Source organism: Dasypus novemcinctus, chromosome 13 (assembly GCF_030445035.2).
Source record: "Dasypus novemcinctus isolate mDasNov1 chromosome 13, mDasNov1.1.hap2, whole genome shotgun sequence".
Taxonomy (NCBI): domain Eukaryota; kingdom Metazoa; phylum Chordata; class Mammalia; order Cingulata; family Dasypodidae; genus Dasypus; species Dasypus novemcinctus.
Window position 1 is genome coordinate 59,351,579 of NC_080685.1, and position 21,404 is coordinate 59,372,982.

At 38.3% G+C, this 21,404-nt stretch overlaps 1 protein-coding gene across 1 annotated transcript in view; it reads left to right on the forward strand.

Moving 5' to 3' along the window:
- The window catches only part of LOC101424051 (sterol O-acyltransferase 1-like), a 78,661-nt gene that overhangs the window by 32,828 nt on the left and 24,429 nt on the right, over positions 1-21,404 (forward strand). Inside the window, exons 2-3 of the mRNA XM_058274805.2 lie at positions 1,316-1,441; positions 13,444-13,502. Of these exons, the coding sequence (XP_058130788.1) occupies positions 1,324-1,441; positions 13,444-13,502 (177 nt within the window). The 5' untranslated portion in view covers positions 1,316-1,323. The remainder of the gene's footprint in view (positions 1-1,315; positions 1,442-13,443; positions 13,503-21,404) is intronic.

The window sequence follows — 21,404 nt, forward strand, 5'->3', positions numbered from 1 at the left end:
CACTAATCACCCATAATATTCCTTCATTTTTGAAAGATCTTTCCTTTCACAACTTTCTGTTTTCTTCCCTGATTTCTTTTCCACTTACTGGTGTGTTACTTTGAGAGCATCCCTCAAGGTTTAGTTTTCTGGTCTCATTTCTGTAGTCTTTTCTGTTAGAGAATTAGATGCTTTTGTGACTTTCTCTAACCCTCGACACAGATGACTCAGTTTTTTTCAGTAGCCCTGGTCTCTTTCCTAGGTCCCTCTTAACTGAATCTTATTAGTCTCATAAAATTGCTACGTGATGTATCATCTATTGCCCATAATTTTCTTTCCTCATTTGTAGTATTTCAGAAAAAAATTGAAATAGAATGAATTCAGAGCTGTGAGATTTTGGCTGTACCAGGCAGTGGTAATTATCTAAATGTACCATATACTACATTTCATCATTTCTTACAGGAAAGATGTGTTAACATAAATTTTTTTCTATTGATTTGGCTGATAGTCATACTTTACCTTGTGTCATTTTCGTAGTTACATTTTCTTATGTAATTCTTAATTTTTCATTTACATTTTGTTCTTTATTAATTTACTGCTTTGCAAATCTGACCATTTCCTAAAATTTATTTGTGGTGTGCTTTCACCATCATTCCTAGACATGTACAAAGCAGTGAAAAGCTTCAGTTTTCTATTCAGCTTAGTTTGAACAAGGCATCGCTATGCTTTCCTGCTTCAGCCCTCCTAGGGTCCTTTTTGTGGTATATTTGGTTGCATGTTTTTCACATTTTTGTGGTTTTTGTTGAAAGTTTGCTGTTTAAAATGTCCCCCACATTTAGTGCTGTAAGACTGAGCCCAAGCAGGCTGTGTGAGACTTTTAGAGAAAATACCTGTACTAGATACGTTTTGTTCAGGCATGAGCTTTAGTGCTGTTGATGAGATCACTATTAATAAATCACTGTATTTAATGGACTCCAATTATCTGCTCCCCCACTCTAGTGCAATTTATGGTTAAACTTGCTTAAATTTATCCAGAGTCTTTGTTTAAATGTTGTACTAAAACCTATCCTTATATTTCCCTTATGGACAATGGTCCAACTATTTATACCTTGTTCGTTCAATTAAATTTTTCTTTAATATTGGGAGTTATGTTTAAATAAAAACCTTTGAAGCCAGCCAGTTTATAGGGGCTAATTTATATTTGTTGTAGTAGCTTGACTCAGATATGTTTAAACATGATTGAAATAAAGGAAAGAGAATGTGTATGTCATCAATGTTCATGTTCCCTACATAGAGTGATAATGTAAAATTTCAAAACTTTTTATGTCTTTCCTAGAGAAGACAATGGTAGGTGAAGACACTTCTGTAAGAAATCGGCTGTCAAAGTCGAGTGAAAATCTTGAGGAAGATGAAGACCAAAAGCAGAACGCTCTAAAGGAATCCCTAGAGACTCAGAATAACGGTGAGTCTTTTAATTTTTCAAAGTGAATGAATGGAATAGAGAACAAATTCAAGCACATGGATTTCCATCTCTTTAGCACTCTCCTTTGTAAATCAATACTGCCTTTAGGCAGTGTAGAAGTACAGAAGAGAAAAAATTAAGTGATAGAGGTTATGGAAAGAAATGTTTTAACTGCCAGTCACAGCTGTGTTTAGATACTATTCATGATACTGATGTGTAAATTGCTAAGCATCTACTAGAGGTGAGCTTTATTATGTAATTAGACCTTGTAACATACACTTGATTTAGATTTATATTACATAGGGCTTTATATATCTGGTAACTTAAGAAATTAGAAAATAAACCCCTGTTTATTCAGTGTCTATTCATTGGGTATCTACTATGCCTTAGATACTATTACCATTCATTATTATTTCAACCAACTAACCTATCAATATTTATTGAGGTGCCCTGGTAAATGCTGGGCAGTGATTACGATAGACAGGTGTGCAGACAAGTGTTTGCCCTCATGGAGTAACCAGTTAAATGAAGCACAAATTGCCCTGCCAGATTATACACATAATTAGATTGTTGTAAGTAAGTGCTAGTAATTGCTTTCATAGTAGATATAATGAGTATAATGAGAGAAATTAGCAGGGTCCCTAAATTAGTTCAGTAGAATAGAGAAGGTATTTTACCCATTCAGTACTGGGCTATAAATCCCAGGAGAAATTAGAGAGATTGGGGAGGTTTATTTGTTCTTCTATCCAAATTTGCTGAGCGCATGAATACAAAGAAGAGTTTAACAGAGTGGTTTTTAGGGTCAAGGTTTAAGTTCATAGACCTGCAAACCCAGCTTGAACTGATGTCATGTATTGCATCAGGCTATTTATTTTTGCAATAACATTTGTGAAGATTTGATTTCAAAAGGATTTGAAATTTGAGGCTTGTTTGGTTAACACGTCAGGGTAGAACTTTCTGAGACAGGTTGTCTTTGGTACTCTGAGACTTCTTTCATGAAGAAACATTCTTTCATTTAAAATAATTGTACATATCAGCAGCTGGATCCCTTTAGGAATGTAGGTGTTCCTGCTTTTGCATGATGTTTTGCATAATGAACTTTACTGATTGTTAGACTCTTAATTACCTATTTATACAATATTTATATTGGATATTGTCTAATTTTAATGTAATGTAATTGTGAAATTTATGAAAAGGGATGAGCTAATATTGGGAAAATATATTCCCCTTCCATGATTTGGGGATAAAATGTTGTCTCCCTTACCCTCATTCCCACACCTTAGAAGGTGCTAACTTTACCCCAGTATTTCAAGGCATAAAAAATACTTTCATTGAAACTTTCTGACACTGAAAATCATTGTATGTGTCCCCATTTTACAAAAAGCTTTTAAAGTAATCTAATTTCTATGTATATTCAATACTCTTTGTTATTGTCTTAGCTCATTATTTTTTTAACAAGGATTTGCCTTTTTTCTTAGAGAAATTATAGGTTTACAGAACAAGCATGTATAAAATACAGAGTTCCCATATAACACCCTATTAGTAATACCTTGCATGAGTGTGGCACATTTGTTACCATATAGGAAAGAACATTTTTATAATTGTGCTATTCATGAAAGGACATTTTTATAATTGTATTATTAACAGTAGTCCATTGTTTACATTAAGGTTCACTCTATTTTTATATAGTCCAAGGTTTTCTGGTTTTTCATTTTTTAAAATTTTCCTCTCGTAACAAATATACAACCTAAAATTTCCCCTCAAACCTTGAATGAATAATTCAGTGCAGTTTTAATTGCATTTACAGTGTTGAATTGCTATATACGTGTATATATATACATATGTATGTTTTAAAGATTTATTCCACCCCCCCCCCTTACAGTTTGTTTTGCTATCTGCGCTGTGTCCATTTGCTGCATGTTCTTCTGTGTCTGCTTGTCTTGCTTCGTTGCATCATCTTGCTGTGCCAGCTCTCCACGGGGCGCGGGCCAGTTTGCCTTCACAAGGAGGCCCTGGGACGTGAACCCATGGCCTCCCTTATGGTAGATAGGAGCCCAACTGATTGCGCCACAGCTCCTTCCATATATATTTTTTAATATATTTTTTATTTATTTTTAATGGATACATAGATCACACAAAAACATCACTATATTTCAGTCATTCCAGATTTTAGTGCAGATATTAAATTGTACTGTTTAGTTTAAATCAACAAGTTTGGCAGCCTCCTTAATTTAATGTAAGTAATGTTGATCTGAAAAAAGAATGTGCTTCTCCACTTATTTAAACATTTTTACCTTGGGGAGGAAGCAGAATGGTAAAATGTGGCTTTCAAGTAGCAAGGACTTCAGGATACTAAGTTATACCAGTCAGTGCCGTTTACCACCCAGGACCTGCAACACCTGCACCACATGGCAGCTTGTTACAAAGATCCCACCTCAGGTCTAATGAATAAAACTTTCCTTTTAATAATACCTCCAGATGGGAGAGATACAGGTTAAAATTTGAAACATGACTTTTTAGGGGCTGTTCCCATTTCTGTGCATGAGAATCACCTGTGCAATGGAAACAAACCATCCATGAACAACTAGCAGCTTTTTGGGCCACATTTAGAGCGCCTGCATCAGAATCTCCAGGGGATAGGATACAGGTTTAATCTGAAACGCTTTTTGGGTAATAGTGATTTGTATCGCTGATTGAAAACCACGGTTATGAAGAACTCTGGGACCCTCCCAACTACCCGATGATGTCATCACTTTGACAAAGCCTAAGCATTTGTTTATGAAAACTTCCTGAATAACTTTGGGATTCTTATTTTGTGGTTTGTAATTCTAGTAAGATGATTTGTGTTCTTCTTTGCCCAGGTTACTTCTAGTTAGTACTTTCATTCCTTCCTAGAATGGTCCCAATGTTGATGATAAATTAGATGGTCATGCAGCTTTTGAGTTATTGAATTACTAGTGAACATCATAGGGACTTGCACACTATTTAGTTCACATTTTCACAAAAACTTTTAAATGTCAGAGTATTTTTAGTTTACAATAGTGCCTATTAGGTGAGATTATGATTCATTGGCTTTCTTGTATTTTTGCTTATTTGTTTGGAGAAATACCAGTTCTGAAGATACAGCTTTTCTTTTTCTAATTGAAAATAATGTGATCATTACCTGATTTTTAAAGTAATATGTGCTCATCTAAAGAAAGCTTTATTTCTTTATCCCAATTCTATTCACTTTTTTTAAAGATTTATTTTTTATTTCTGTCCCCTTCGACCCTGCCCGTCCCTGCACCGTCCATGCCCCTGCCACCACCCCCGAGTCGTCTGCTTTCTGTGTCCATTCGCTGTGTATTCTCCCTTATCAGCAGCACCAGGAATCTGTGTTTCTTTTTGTTGCGTCATCTTGTGTGTCAGCTCTCCGTGTGTGCAGTGCCATTCCAGGACAGGCTGAACTTTCTTTCGTGCTGGGCAACTCTCCTTACAGGGCGCACTCCTTGCACGTAGGGCTCCCCTACGTGGGGACCCCCCTGCATGGCACGGCACTCCTTGCGTACATCAGCACTGCGCGTGGGCCAGCTCCACAGGGGTCAAGGAAGCCCGGGGTTGAACCACGAACCTCCCATTTGGTGGCGGATGCTCTAACCATTGGGTCAAGTCCACTTCCCCCTAAAGAAAGTTTTAAATTGAGATCTATCATAAATATAGCAAAGTACACAAATCTTAAGTGTATAAGTTGAATGAATTAATTCCAATATACAGACAAGATTAAAGAATTAACAATAATGACCTGAAATCCTGACAGTGAAAAATGAGTATACATTTTTATACATACATTTCATTCTTATAAATATGTAATATTTTACATATATAAGATAGTTTGCATGTTGTTTAATAACTTGGGTCTCAACAATAAATTGTAGGCATCTTTCCATTGTTAAATAATGAATATCTGCCAAGTATTATATTCCATATTTGTCATGCATTTTGCTTTTCTTTTATTATAAACAAACTGTAGCCAACATCTTTGCTTTTTCAGAGTCAAAGGACTCTGCCATTTTTAAATACTTATTCTGATAAATGGTATCATGTTATAACTAATACTTTACACTCTATGAAACTCATCCTGCTACGTTGTTGTTACTTAAGTCTGTTTAAAATGTTTAAAGCATTTCTTCTTCATTACCTCTTTTCTTGGCAGTTTCTGTAGTTAGCTGTCATTTCTGCTTTGACTTTCTGATTTGTGTCTCTGGTAATATGCTATAGAATGGTTCACATCTGGAAGTAAACAGAAACTGAATGATGACCCTGAAAAAATTAACAGGAAAAGCTGTTAATTTGGATTCTTATCTAGACTCTTGATTCTGCCATAAACCAGTTCTAATGGGAAGTGTGATTTGAATAGAGGTTAGCCAACATGCTTCTTCTTCTTTTTCTCTGCCTCCTTCTTTTCTCCTCCTTTCTCCCTCTCTGTCCTCTTATTCTCTTCCTCTTCTTTTTTCCATTCACTTCTTCCTAGTTTTAAAATTGAGATATACTTCACATATCATAAAACTCATCATTTTAAAATTTCCAATTCTGTGGACACATTATGTTCACAGGATTATGCAACTGTTGGGGATTGAATCATGTACCCTACAAAAGGCATGTTCAGGTCCGATCCCCTGGTCCTGTAGGTGTCAACAGATTTGCAAATAGGACCTTTGAAGATGTTATTAGTTAAGGTGTGCCCAAAACTGAATGAGGGTGGACCTCAATCTCATATGGCTGAAGTCCCTAGAAGCAAAGGAAATTGGACACAGAAAGGAAAGCCATAGGAGAAGTGAGACCTAGAAGCCAGGAGTCAGTGGAGTTTGGAAGAGAAAGGAGAAGATGCCACCATGTGATTGCATGACCGAAAAGCCAAGGACCCAGAGTTCGCTGGCTGCCAGTTACAGAACACCACCACAGTGTTTGGGAAGAAAGCATCGTCTTGCGGATGCCTTGATTTTGGACTTCCAGCTTCAAAACCTTCAGCCAAAAAACGGTTATTTAAGCCAACCAATTAGAAGGTATTTGTTTTAGCAGGCAGGAAACTAAAACAGCAACCATCACCACTATATAACGGGTATGTTTACGTATTTTCTTTATTCCAGAAGGAAACTCTGGACCTATTAGACGTCACTCCCTTTACCTGACCCCTCCCGCCACAACCCCAGGCAGCCACTAATCTATTTTCTGTGTATAGAGTTACTTGTTTTGGACATTTTGCTTAAGTGGAATTATATAATATATGGCCTCTGTGCCTGGCTTATTTCAATTAGCATAATGTTTTCAAGGTTCATCTATTTTATAACATGTATGAGTACCTCATTACTCTTACAGCTGAATAATATTCTCTTGTGTCACATTTTGTTTATCCGTTCATCAGGTGACAAACATTTGTTTTTTTCCTACCTTTTGGCTATCGTGAATAATGCTGTTATAAATTTGTGTACACGTTTTTATATGGCATTTGTTTTTCTTTCTTTGCCTTTTTACCTAGGAGTGTAATTGCTGGATCACATGGTCACTCTATGTTTAACTTATTGAGAAACAGCCAAAGTTTTCCAAAGCAGCAGCACCACTTTGCAGTCCCAACAACAACGATGTGTGAGAATTCCAATTTCTCCACATCCTCACCAGCTCTGTGTTAAAAAAAAAAAAAGATTTATTTTTTATTTATTTATCCCCCCTCTCATTGTTTGAGGTCCCTTCTGCTTTCTGTGTCCATTTGCTGTGTGCACTCTGTGTCTGCTTGTCTTCTCTTTAGGAGGCAATGGGAGCTGAATCTGTCCTTTTGATTATAGACATCATGGTGGATCTAAAGTGCATCTTATTGTTGCTTTTATTTACGTTTTCCTGATGGTTAATGATGTTGAGTATCTTTTTATGTACTTATTGGTCATTTCTATATCTTCTTGGGAAACATATCTTTGCCCACATTTTAATTTGTATTTTTATTTTCGAGTTATAAGAGTTCTTCATATAATCAGGATAGTAGACCCTTATCAGATAAATGACTAAAATTTGTTTTCTTCCATTCTGTGGGTAGTGTTTTCATTTTCTGATGGTGTCCTTTGAAGCATAAATGTTTTAAATTTTGATGAATTGCATTTATCCATTTTTCCTTTTCATTGTGCTTTAGATCATAAATCTTTACCCATTTGTTTTCTTCTAAGAGTTTATAGTTTTAAACCTTAGATTTTTTTGATCCATTTTGAGTTACTCTTTGTATAGGGTGTGGAGCAGGGATCCAAATTCATTCCTGTGTGTGGCTATACTCAGGTGTCCCTGCATGTGTTGAAAAGGCCCTTCTTTCCTCTATTGAATTATCTTGGCACCCCTGTTGAAATTCAGTTGATGAAATGTGAGTATTTATTTCTGGACTCTCATATCTGTCCATTGATATATATGCCTCTCTTTATGCCAGTACCATCCCATCTTGATTACTGTTGCTTTGTAGTAGTTTTTGAAATTGAAAATAGTGAATCCTCAATTTATTTTTATTTTTAAACATTTTTGTGCATAGGTCACTTGAATTTCAATATGAATTTTAGGTTCAGCTGGTTAGTTTCAGCAAAAAAGTCATTTGGAGTTTTGATAGTGGTTACATTGAGTCTCTGGACCAATTCTGGCAGTATTGCTATCTGTAGTATGCTGTGAAAGTTTTGTGCCACTTCCCCCCTGCCCCCAAGATATCCATAATCCCTGCATCTATGACTGTTTTGGATCATGAGATAGGAAGATTATCTGGGTGGGTCCCAAATGTAATCACATGTATCCTTATAAGAGGGACGCAGAAGGAGATCTGACCACACAAAGAAGAAGGTGATGTGAAGATGCAGGGAGATTTGTAAATGTTGGCCTTGAAGATGGAATGATATGGCCACAAGCCAAGGAATACTGACAGGTAATAGAAGCTGAAAAGCAAGGAATGGTTTCTACTCTAGAGTCCCCAGAGAGAGTTTAACCTTGCTGACATCTTGATTTTTGGGTTGGTGAAATTGATTTCAGATGTCTGGCCTCCAGAGCTGCAAGAGAATAAATTTGTGTTATTTCAAGACCAGTTTATAACTTATGAATATACACCATCTTAACAATATTAAGCCTTCCAATCCATGAACATGAGACATTTTTTCACTTATTTAGGTCTTCTGTCTCTATGAATTTGCTTATTCTATCTATTTCACATAAGTGGGACCATATAATATTTGTCCTTTTGTGTCTGGCTTATTTTATTCATCATAATGTTTTCCAGGTTCATCCATGTTGTCACATGTATCAGGATTTTATTATTTTTATGGCTGAATAATATTCCATTATATGTCTATACCACATTTTGTTTATCAATGGGCACTTCAGATTTTTCTACCTTTTGGCTATTGTGAATAATACTGCTATGAACACTGCTGTACAAATATCCCTTTGAGTCCATGTTTTCAATTCTTTGGGGTATATAACTAGGAGTAGAATTGTTGGGTAATATGTTTGTTTATTTTACAAGATTTATTTATTTTTTTTTTAATTTATTTCTCTCCTCTTTGCCTCCCCCTCTCCCCATTGTCTGCTCTCTGTCTCCATTTGCTGTGTATTCTTCTGTGACTGCTTCTATCCTTATCAGCAGCACCGGGAATCTGTGTTTCTCTATTGTTGTGTCATCTTGTTGTGTCAGCTTTTCGTGTATGTGGCGCCATTCTTGGGCAGGCTGCAGTTTCTTTCATGCTGGGTGGCTCTCCTTACAGGGTACACTCCTTGTGCATGGGCTCCCCTATGTGGGCAACACCTCAGCGTGGCACGGCACTCCTTGCCCGCATCAGCACTGAGCATGGGCCAGCTCCACACGGGTCAAGGAGGCCCGGGGTTTGAACCGCAGACCTCCCATGTGGTAGGCAGATGCCCTATCCATTGGGCCAGGTCCGCTTCCTGGTAATATGTTAATTCTATGTTTATAACCTTTCGAGAAACTGTTTTCCATAGCAGCTTTCCAATTTTACTGGAGGGGCTCATTTTCCCAAGTTCTCATCAACACTTTTTATTTTCTGTTTCTTTATTAATAGCTACCTCTATGGGTATGTAGGGATATCTTTTTGTGGTTTTGATGTGTATTTCCCTACTAACATAGGAGTATCTTTTTGAGCCTATTGGCAATTTGTATATATATCTGGAGATATGTCAATTCAAGTCCTTATGAGATATGATTTTCTCCTATTTCGTGGGGTTTTCACTTTCTTGATAATACCCTTTGCACAGAGAGTTTTAATTTTGATGAAATCTTATTTATCTATGTTTCCTTTTGGTGCTTATGTTTTTGGTTACATCTAAGAATCTGTTGCCATATCCAGATAGTGAAGATTTTCCCTTATGTTGTCTTCTAGGTGTTTTATGCTTTTAGTTGTTGATCCATTTCGAGTAATTTTTGTATGTGGTGTGAGACAGAGGTATATCTTCATTTATTTGCATGTAAAATTAAACTTTTCCCAGCATCATTTGTCGAGAGGTTAGTACCCCTTTAAATAGTCTTTGAACCCTTCTTAAAAATTGAATAGCCTTAGACTTATGGGTTTATTTCTGGCCACTCAATTCCATTCCAGTGGTCTTTAGGTCTAACCTTATGTCAGAACCACACTTTTCAAGCTTTTTGTACTTGGTAATAAGATTTGAAATTAAGAGGTGTGAGTCTTCTAAGATTGTTTTGGGTATTTGAGGCTCTATGCAATTCCATGTGGAGTTGAGAATCAGCCTTTCCATTTCTGCCCGTAAGCCTGGTGGAATTTTGATAAGGATTGCATCAAATCTGTAGATTGCTTTGGGTAATATTGCCATTTTAACAATATTAAGTCTTTCAATTTGTGATTGTGAGATGTTTACTCAAAAATTTAGCTTTATTTCATTTCTTTCAGCAATGTTTTGTAGTTCTCAGTGTAATCAAGTCCTTCATTTTCATTGTGAAACTTTTTTTTAAAGATTTATTTATTTATTTATTTCTCTCCCCTTCCCGCCCCACCCGCATTGTCTGTTCTCTGTGTGTATTTGCTGCATCTTTTTTTCTCTGCTTCTGTTGTTGTCAGTGGCGACCGAATCTGTGTTTCTTTTTGTTGCGTCTTGTTGTGTCATTATCCATGTGTGCGGCACCATTCCTGGGCAGGCTGCACTTTCTTTCGCACTGGGCGGCTCTACTTACGGGGTGCACTCCTTGCACATGGGGCTCCCCTACGTAGGGGACACCTCTGCATGGCAGGGCACTCCTTGCGCGCATAAGCACTGCGATGGGCCAGCTCCACATGAGTCAAGGAGGCCCAGGGTTTGAACTGCAAACCTCCCATGTGGTAGACGGACGCCCTAACCACTGGGCCAAGACCGCCGCCTCATTGTGAAATTTATTCCTTGGTATTTTATTCCTTTGGATGCTATTTTAAATGGCTTTTTTTTTTAAATTCCTTTTTGGATTGTTCATTGCTAGTGTAAAGAAACAATTGATTTTTGTGCTGATATTGTACCCTGCAACTCTGCTGAATTTGCTAATTAATTCTAGTAATTTTCCATGGAGTCTTTGGATTTCCTATATGTGGGACTGTATCACCTGTGAATAGAAATTGTTTTACTTCTTCCTTTCAATTTGGATACTTTTATCTCTTTTTCATGCCTAATTGCTCTGGCTAGAACTTCCAGTACCATGTTGAATAGCAGGAGTGAGAACAGGCATCTTTGTCTTGCTCCTGACCTTAGGGAAAAGCTTTCAGTCTTTCATCATTGAGTATGATGTCAGGTGTAGGTTTTTCATATAAGCTCTTTATCATATACCTAGTTTTCTAAGTATATTCATCTTGAATGGGTGTGAATTTTGAGATAATAATTGATGTTCTTTTTTCTATATTCTATTACATGGTATTTTGCCTGGATTGATTTTTGTTGTTGTTGTTGAAGCTCCCTTGCATTTCTGGAATTAATTTCATTTGATCATGGTGAAAAATTATTTAATACGTGGCTGAATTCTGTTTGCTAATATTATGCAGAGTATTTTTGCATCTGTGTTAAGAAATATTGGTCTATAATTTTCTTTCTTTTTCTTCCTGTCTTGCTGTCTTGATTACGTAGGAAGGTCATGAGGCTATGTAACACAATGACTTCCTCCAAATATACTGCAGAAATTCCTAGTCAAAAAATGTCTGTTATAGAACTGCTACCATCCATCTTTAGTGGAGCCCTGGTTGGTACCAATCAGCTATTTGGTTGGACCTCTTCCTTGTTTTAGCCTTTAAAATTTTCCGTCACTAGCTCTCAGGGCTGCATGCTAGATAATTTTTTAAAAATCTATATTCCCATTTATTAGTACTCTCTTCAGAAATATTTATATTTTAATCTTTTCATCATGTTTAAAATTTTAGTTGTTTATATTTTTCATTTCTAAAATATATTTGATTCCTTTTCAGAGCTGCTTGGTTATTTAGTTTCTTATTCCTGCCTTTGATTTCAAGTTTGAATTTTATTTTCTTTAACACATATATTCTTATTTTTTATTCTCTGATTATTCTCGTTTCTGTGGTTAACATATCTGGTTCCCTTGGCTCTTATTTCTGTTGTTTGTCATTTATCGTGTCTCGTTTTCTTGTGTGTTTAAGGATTTTTGACTATGGGCTTCCCTTTTTCATGGAAATTTATGTTAGAATTCTTTAAGGCTTTGAGTGATACAGTGATTTTGGAGGAAATAAGTTTATTTGCACCTGCCAGTAATCTGGGGACACAAATAAATTGGGGTTGCTTTAAATTAAATTCACTTCTTGAGGTGTTACAGCCACATAAATGAATTTAGATTGTCAGCTCTACTTGAATTAGGGTTAAGGATTTTCAGGGAAAATTTTTTTCACCTTCTAAACAGCATCAAAGACAGGAAAGTGGATTTGGCTCAACGGATAGCCCGTCCACCTACCACTTGGGAGGTCCAGGGTTCAAACGCAGAACCTCCTGACCCATGTGATGAGCTGGCCCATGCACAGTGCTGATGTGCACAAGGTGTGCTGTGCCACGCAGGGGTGTCCCCCGCATAGGGGAGACCCATGCACAAGGTGTGCGCCCCGTACGGAGAGCTACCCAGCACGAAAAAAGTGCAGCCTGCCCAGGAGTGGCACTGCATGCACGGAGAGCTGATGCAGCAAGATGATGCAACAAAAAGAGACCAGATTCCTGGTGATGCTGACAAGAATATAATCGGACACAGAAGAACACACAGCGAATGGACACAGAGAGCAGACAACCGGGCGGGGCAGTGGGGGGAGGACAGGAAAGGGGAGAGAAATTTTAAAAAGTAGAGACAGACAAGTTTCTTTGCTTTTCATTTCTGTGCGAGTTTTTTTATCTTATACACTGATGGTGTAGCTTTATGGGTTCTCACTTTTATGTGGTGGCATTCTGTTAGACTTCCTATTATCACAAGGCCCTAGACTTTCTTTCTTATCTTCTGTAATTGTCTTGCTGTCAGGGTAGATACTTGTGGTTTACAGGCATTGACAGAGATCTTTAAGCTTATAGCAGATACCTTAGGATTCTTGTTTCTTCTTCTTTTCTATTTTTGTATGCATGATGCTTTTTTCGTCTATGAATTTATACCAGCTTGGCAATAAGTTTCAATTTTTAAAAAGTTTTTAATATTTTATTACAATTTAATAGCCTTATCTGGAGGATCCATTCAGGGCCAAGTTTCCCATATTGTTAGATATGGAAGGATCTGTACCAGTGCATCATTAATTTAGTGTGATTACTATGAATTCATACATATAGTATCTTTCTTCCTTAGCTAATATTTTTGTGTAATATTCATTCTAGTTATATTACCTGTGCTTCATTTGAGTCATTGTATAATTTTTTTGTGGTTGTACGACAGTTTACATAGTTGTCCTTGTATTTACTTGCTTGATTTTCATGTTTTTATGTAAATATTGTTCCTTGGTACCTGTATCCATCAATTTTAATGTCACGGATTTTTCCTCTCATAGGTCAGCTTGACATTAAACAGTTGATATCAAAGAAGATACAGTTGACAGCAGAGGCAGAGGTAAGTAACACCCTCTCACAGGAACAAAAATGCAGAGTTTTAGGGTACGACTTTTGCTTAGAAAAATTTCAGTGAGAAATTGCTTAAAGAACTACTAAAATTTCTTTGCAGTTGACATTATTATGCTACGGTACAGGGAAAACAAGGTCTGCTACTCTTTTAGTTTCCTTGGCTCCTCAAGGATAGAAATACTATGCAAGGGAAGGGCTTAAATAATGGCAATTTATTAGTTCATGGTTTTAGTCTAGGAAATGTCCAAATCAAGTCATCATCAAGGTGATGCCTTCTTCCCAAAGACTGGCAGTCTGGAGCTGGCTGCCAGCAATCTTTGACCCTGGGCTCTCTCTCATATGGCAATGCACATGGCCTCTCCTGGCCTTTCTCTTCTTTCCAGGTTCCACTGATGTTCACATTCTGGCTGCTTCGTCTGTGGCTTTCTCTCTGTCTGAATTTCATTCTACTTATTAAGGATGCTAGTAATAGAATTAAGACCCATCCTGATTGAGTTTGGCCACACCTTAAATGAAATAACATCAAAAGGTCCTACTTGCAATGAGGTCATACCCACAGGAACTCAAGAAATGAATTGATTACCTTTGCCACACTGGCAGATTCCATTCTCTTATTTTTTTTTTTTTAAGATTTATTTCTCTCCCCTTTCTTCCCTCTGTTGTCTGCTCTCTGTATCCATTTGCTGTGTGTTCTTCTGCATCCACTTGAATGCTCGGTGGCACCGGGAGTCTGTGTCTCTTTTTGTTGCGTCATCTTGCTGCGTCAGCTCTCTGTGTTTGCGGCGCCACTCCTGGGTGGGCTGCACTTTTTTCCTGTGGGGCACCTCAATGCATGGTGCACTCCTAGTGCGTGGGGCTCCCCTACATGGGGGACACACCTGCATGGGACAGCACTCCTTGCATGTGGCAGTGCTGTGTGTGGGCCAGCTCACCACATGGGCCAGAAGGCCCTGGGTTTGAACCCTGGACCTCCCATATGGTAGGCTGATGCCCTATCAGTTGAGCCACATCTGCTTCCCTCCATTCTCTTTTTTTTATATATATATATATATATATTTTTTTTATTTTATTGACTTTGTAATAATATTACATAAAAAATATATATATGAGGTCCCATTCAATCCCACCCCCCCACCCCCCCTTCCCCCCCCCCAGCAACACTCGTTCCCATCATCATGACACATCCATTGCATTTGGTAAGTACATCTTTGGGCACCTCTGCACCTCATGGTCAGTGGTCCACATCATGGCCCATACTCTCCCCCATTCCATCCAGTGGGCCCTGTGAGGATTTACAATGTCCGGTGATTGCCCCTGAAGCACCATCCAGGGCAGCTCCATGTCCCAAAGACGCCTCCACCTCTCATCTCTTCCTGTATTTCCCCATACCCATCAGCCACCCTGTCGACTTTTCCCAATCCAATGCCACCTCTTCTATGTGGACATTGGATTGGTTGTGTCCATTGCACCTCTATGTCAAGAGGAGGCTCAGATGCAATCCTCCCACTTTCAGTTGCTGGATGCAATCCTCCCACTTTCAGTTGTAATCACTCTAGGCTCCATGGTGTGGTGGTTGTCCTTCTTCAACTCCATCTTAGCTGAGTGTGGTAAGTCCAATAAATCAGATTGTAGGTGCTGGAGTCTATTGAGGCTCAGGACCTGGCTATCACATTGTCAGTCCAGAGATTCAAATCCCCTAAATATATCTTAAACTCCAACACTAACTGCACCTCCAGCACATTAGCATGAAAGTCTTATGAAGAGAGATCCCATCTGAGTCCAGATTCATCACACATAAACACCATTTCCAAAGAGGGGCCCTCTGACCTAGTAGTTAACCCCATCGGCCATGACCATAACTCCCATGGGTCTCTTTAGCCCTCAAAGGAACCAATATCTGGGGGTTGTATCTGCTTTATCTGTCTCTCAGACTCTGCTCAGTTGTGCATAAGGGCAATCCTTCTGCCAGCCTCCAGACTCTTTTTTAGATACTCGTAGCCATATAAACTCATTTCTCCTTTCCATTTTCCCCCTTACATTAGGTCAAACAGCATTTTAAAGTCATGTTATTTTATGTAGACAGGGATATTCTGCTGATCCGCATTGAACCTTCCTTATAAGGTCATTTTCCAGTTGCATCATCAGTTGGTAGTTGATAGTGGTCCCTCGGTGCCAGGGAGGCTCATCCCCGGGTGTCGTGTCCCACGCTGGGGGGAAGGCATTGCATTTATATGCTGAGTTTGGCTTCAAGACTGGCCACATTTGAGTAACATGAAGGCTGACAGGAGGAAATTCCCAGGCACAATGCTGCTCTAGGCCTTGTTCTTATTTTAGGCTTATCAGCTCACAAGCATAGTCATTAGCGTCAGGGGCTCCCTGTTGAACCCTCACTCCATCCCGGTCCCCACCACTGCACCTGGGAGACTGTCGCTGCTCCCCTAGGGACCACAACAGAGCACCCCTGGCCAGGAACCCAGTACCCCCCCCTGCTGTGGTTTTTAATTGTTGCCACTATGAGTATATCCAAACATTACCATGCACCCTGGACATATGTTCTATACAGCTCCCTGTCAGCCATATATCACCTGTCAGTGGTATCCTATGCCAGTATCCCTCCATTGCCATTGTTGAAACACTCTGTGATCCAGAACTCCCTGAAATTTGAAGCCCAATATAATGTCAGTGTCCCCATCGCTATATGCCTCCATTCTCTTTTAATGCTTAGCAAAATTGAAAAGGGATGCTATAAGTAGGAGGAAAGTATTAAGGTCTTACATGGTTTAGGAAACCACCACCCCCACATTGTTTTCTGATCCCAACTTATATCACTCTCCCCATTGATTTACTTTTCATGTTTTTCTTTATCTTTCCTAAACATGACACAGATATTCCTCCCTCAGGGTTTTTATACTTACCCCTCCTTTCTGGAATGGTTCCCACCGGTGTCTACTAACTTCCCTCAAATCTTCTTACCTCAAGTCTTCTCAAATGTCATCTTACCTTTGAGGCCTCCCCTGACCTTTCTTCAAAAATTAACATCCTCCCCACTTTCTTCTGCTTTATTGCTTTCCATGACACAGCCTGGCATAGTGTATATCCATTTTGTCCTCACTGCAATTACAAGTTCCAGGAGAACAGGGACTTGGTTTTGTACATTGTTGTATGTCCACACCTACTCAGTACCTAGACTGTCCCTGGAACATTATCTAACATCTAGTGGAATGAATGAATCCTTTCCCTTCTTTTCTTTTTTAGTATATTTCTACATGGATAATTTTTTGTAAGCAGATTCTTTGGTAGAATTCACCTGTGAAGCCTTCTGGTACTGGGCTCTTCTTAGCTTGGAAGTTTTTTTTTTTTTTTTTTTTAAGATTTATTTATTTCTCCCTCATCCTGCCATTGTCTGCTCTCTGTGTCCATTTGCTGTGTGTTCTTCTCTGTCTGCTTGTATTTTCATGTGGTTCTGAGAACTGATCCTGGGGCCTTCTGGAGTAAGACAGGTGATCATACTCTTGCATCACATGACCTCCCTGGTCGGCCATGTCTCCCATTTCTCTCCTCTGTGTCTGTTTTTGTTGTGTCACCTTGGTGCATCAGCTCTCTGTGTGGGCCAGCACTCCTGCATGGGGCAGCACTCCTGCACAGGGCAACACTCCTGTGCGGGGCAGCACTCTGCATGGGCCAGCACTCTACATGGGCCAACTTGCTACACAGGCCAGCTTGCCTACACCAGGAGGCCCTGTATATCAAACCCTGGAACTCCCATATGGTAGACGGGAGCCCAATTGCTTGAGCCACATCCACTTCCCGCTAGGAGTCTTTTGATGACTAATTCAATCTTTTTGTTTATGATTGGTGTGTTCAAGTCATCAGTTTCTTCTTTTATCAGTGTTGTTGCTTGTGTGTTTCTAGGAATTTGTCCACATCCTCTGAATTATCCATCTTGTTGGCATACAATTTTTCCAAATATCCTCTTATGATATTCTTTATTTCTGTAGGGTTAAGGGTGAATCCCCTTCCTCATTTCTTATTTTATGTGTTTGTATCTTCCCTCTTTTTTTCTTTGTTAGTTTAGCTAAGTGTTTGTCAATTTTATTAATCTTCTCAAAGTTGCAGATTTTGCATTTGTTTATTTTTTCTAGTCCTTCCCTATTTTCAATGTCATTTAGCTCTGCTGTAATCTTGGCTGTTTTCTTCTTTCTGCTCCCTTAGGGTTAGTTTCCTGTTCTTTATCTAATTTACTCCAGGTATACAGTTAGGTCTTTGGTTTTAGCTTTTTCTTCTAATTTAATATCAGCATTTATGGCTATGAATTTCCCTCTCAGTGCAGCCTTTGCTTCATCCTGTAGGTTTTCATACATTGTCCTGTCATTTCCATTCATTTCAAGGTAATTACTGATTTCTTTTGCAATTTCCTCCTTGACCCACTGGTTTTCTAAGAGTGTGTTGTATAACTGCCATAACTTCATTCCTATTCTGCTTCTCTGTCCCTTACTGATTTCCAGCTTCATTCCACTGTGGCCAGAGAAATTACTTTATATAATTTCTATCTTTCTGAGTTCATCGAGAGTTGTTCTGTGCCTTAGCATGAGATCTATCCTGGAGAATGAATGGTGTGTACCTGAGAAGACTGTATATCCCTCTGTTATTTGCGTGTAAAGTTCAGTATATATTTCTTAAGTCCAGATCCGCTAATGTATTATTCAAGGTGTTTCTTTATTGATCCTCTGTTGAGATATTCTTTCTAATGGTAATAATGGTGTATTAAAGTCCCCCACTAAACTTGTAGAAGCATCTATTTCTCCACTTAGATTTTCCAGTGTTTGTTTCATGTATTTTGGGGTGCCCCACTTAGGAGCATAATTGTGTATGATTGTTCTTGCTTCTTAATAGATTACCCATTTTATCAGGATATAGTAGCCTTTTTTGTTTCTTACAATAGATTTCCATTGAACATCTATTTTGCCTGATATGAATATAGCTATTCCCACCCATTTTGGTTATTGTTTGCATATAAAATTGTTTTCCAACCATTCCCTTTCAGGCTCCTTGTGTCCATGGGTCTATGGTGAGTTTCTTGAAGACAGCATATAGAAGGGTCATATTTTGTTATCCATTCTGCCTATCTCTGTCTCTTGATTCGAGAGTTTAATCCACTAACATTCAGTGTTATTACTGTCAAGGAATTACTTACATTAGCCATATTATTTTTAGGTTTATGTATGCCATATGTTGCCTTTATTTCTCTTTTTGTCTTTTTCTTTATTCTTACACTATCCTCCAACTGTCTCTCTCCAGTTTTTTTCCCATTCTACCTGAAGAACTCCCTTTAGCATTTCTTGAGGGCAGGTTTCTTATGGAGAAGCTCTCTTAAATTTCTGTTTATCTGTGAATATTTTGAACTCTTTTATCATTTTGAAAGTCAGCTTTGCTTCATTGAGAATTCTTTCTGGATGATTTTTCTTTTAGCACCTTACCTATGTCATACAATTGCCTTCTTCATGGTTTCAGATGAGAAATCAGCAATTAATCTTATTTAGCTTCCCTTGTATGCGATGTATCTCTTTTCTCTTGGTGCTTTCAATATTCTTTCTTTGCCTTGAGCATTGGACAATTTGACAAGTATATGTCCTGGGGTAGGCCTTTTAGGATTTATACTGTTTGGGGTATGCTGTGCTTCCTGGGCATGTACATTCATATTCCTCAATAGAGCTGGGAAATGTTCAGCCATTATTTCCGCCAACATTCCTTCTGCTGCCTTTCCCTTCTCCTTTAGATCTGAGATCCCTATAATGCATGTTTGTGCATTTCATGTTGTCATTCAGGCCCCTAAGTACCTGCTGGATTTTTTTTTTTCTATATTTTTTCAGTCTTTCAACTATCTGTCTGATTTCAGATGCACTGTCTTCCACAATGCTAATTCTTTCTTCTGCAAGTTCAAATCTGCTGTTAGGTGATTCCAGTGTATTTTTGATTTCTTGCCTTATGCCATTCATCACCATCTGTTATGTTTTTATGTTGTTTACAATTTCTTCGGTATTTTCTTCCAGTGTCTTTTTAATATCCTTAATTTCTTCACTTCATTAAGTTGATTCGTAATATTTGTTTGGACATCTCTGATTAGTCATTCCATGTTCTGCATCTCCTCCTTTTTATTGGTTTGCTTATTAGACTGGGCCATCACTTCCTTTTTCTTAGTGTGGCTTGTAATTTTTTGTTTGTGTCTAGGCATCTGTTTGTCCTGATGTGTTTATTCAGTTGGCTAGGTTCTCTTTGTACTCCAGGGTTTTATTTTGTTGTTATTGTTGAGTATGTGGTAAGGTTTCACTTTGACATGTCAGTCCTCCTATTCTGTTTCTTGCTATTGTGTATGTTCACTTGAGAAAAAAGAATTAGGACCAGACGAAAGGATAGAGATAAGAAAAGGTAAATAATAATAGCAGTAATAATAAAAAAGATACAGGTGAAATCATAGAAGACATAGGAAAATAAATAATTAACACATATTAAAAACATAAGACAAGCAGAGGAGTAAGAATAAAAAATTGAAATAGAAAAATGATATGAGAAACAAAGTAGAAAAATATATAAAAAGAATTAAAATGCTGGAATGATGAGAAAAGAGGAAAAGAAAAAAGAATGGAAAAGAAAAAATGTAGAGAAAAAGGATGCAAAACAGAAAAAAGAGAAATTCTTTAAAAATTGAAGACCAAAAAAAGATGGAATGGAAGAAAAACATTGAGAAACAGAAGATAGGAAAATGAAGGAAAGAAAAGAAATAACATAGGTAGAAAAAAATCAGTAAATGAAAAAAAAGCAGGAAACCAAGTATGGGGAAACACAAGAAAAAGAAACACAACAGCAGTAACTAAAAAATTAACCACTGAGGCAAAGCAGCCTTCCTTCTTAAGTCTCTAAGAACTTCTCAGGTTGTTGCTGTTCATCAATTAATCACTCAGCACCCTGCTCTCTGAAGGTAATGTACTGGGTACTGGGTTTTAACAAATAAAATAAGGGTGAAAAAAAGAGCAGATCCAAGAAAATCTAAAATAAAAGGAATGTCTATATGTTCCCTCTCATAACGTATCAGCTAAATGCTGATAACCCAGTGAATTATTTCTCCACTTATCTAAAAGACTGGGGAATTGAACCAGGGACCTCATATACACAAGGTGGGAATTTCTCCATTGAGCTAAATTGGCTCCTCAGGTTGATTAGGCTTCAGAAAACAATCTGCCATCTTTCACCCAGAGCGTATAGACTAGAGGTTGCTAGAGTCCTGCTGATGAGTCCCCTGTCCTGCCTGTTCTCTAATCTAGTTCTTCTCTTTCACTGTGTGGCTGGGCATGACAGCCTGCCTGAATAGATACCCCTTCCCTCTCCCTGTGGGGTTGGGTTCCCTTCTGATATTCAAAGTTTGGCTCAGCTGTCCACCCTCTTTCAAACCCCTCTTCCTTCCAGGGAATGCCTCTTCCCAGTCCATTGGCAGCAGTGAGCCATGGGGCTCCACCAAGGCCACTTGCCCTGAGGGCAGGGTATATGTGTCAGTTCCAGCCACAGGGGCAAGCAATTCACAGTTTTGCTTTGGCTCCTTTATCTTTCTAGTTTCATCCTAGATGACTCAGACCACCTTCCTGTTCTCTATATATCCAAGACAGCTCCTTTAGATAGGTCCTTGCCTTCTCTCAGCTTATTTGTAAGAGGGTCAGACTCTGACGATCTGATCTACTTTGGTGCCATTTTCCCAGAAGTCTCCTTGAGTATAATAATGTTTTATTACTTTTTAATAATTTTTTATTTTTAAAAAGATACTTAGATTATATAAATGATACACAGAATATATAGAGATTCTCATATGCCACACTCCCCATACCTCCAATATTTGCTCACG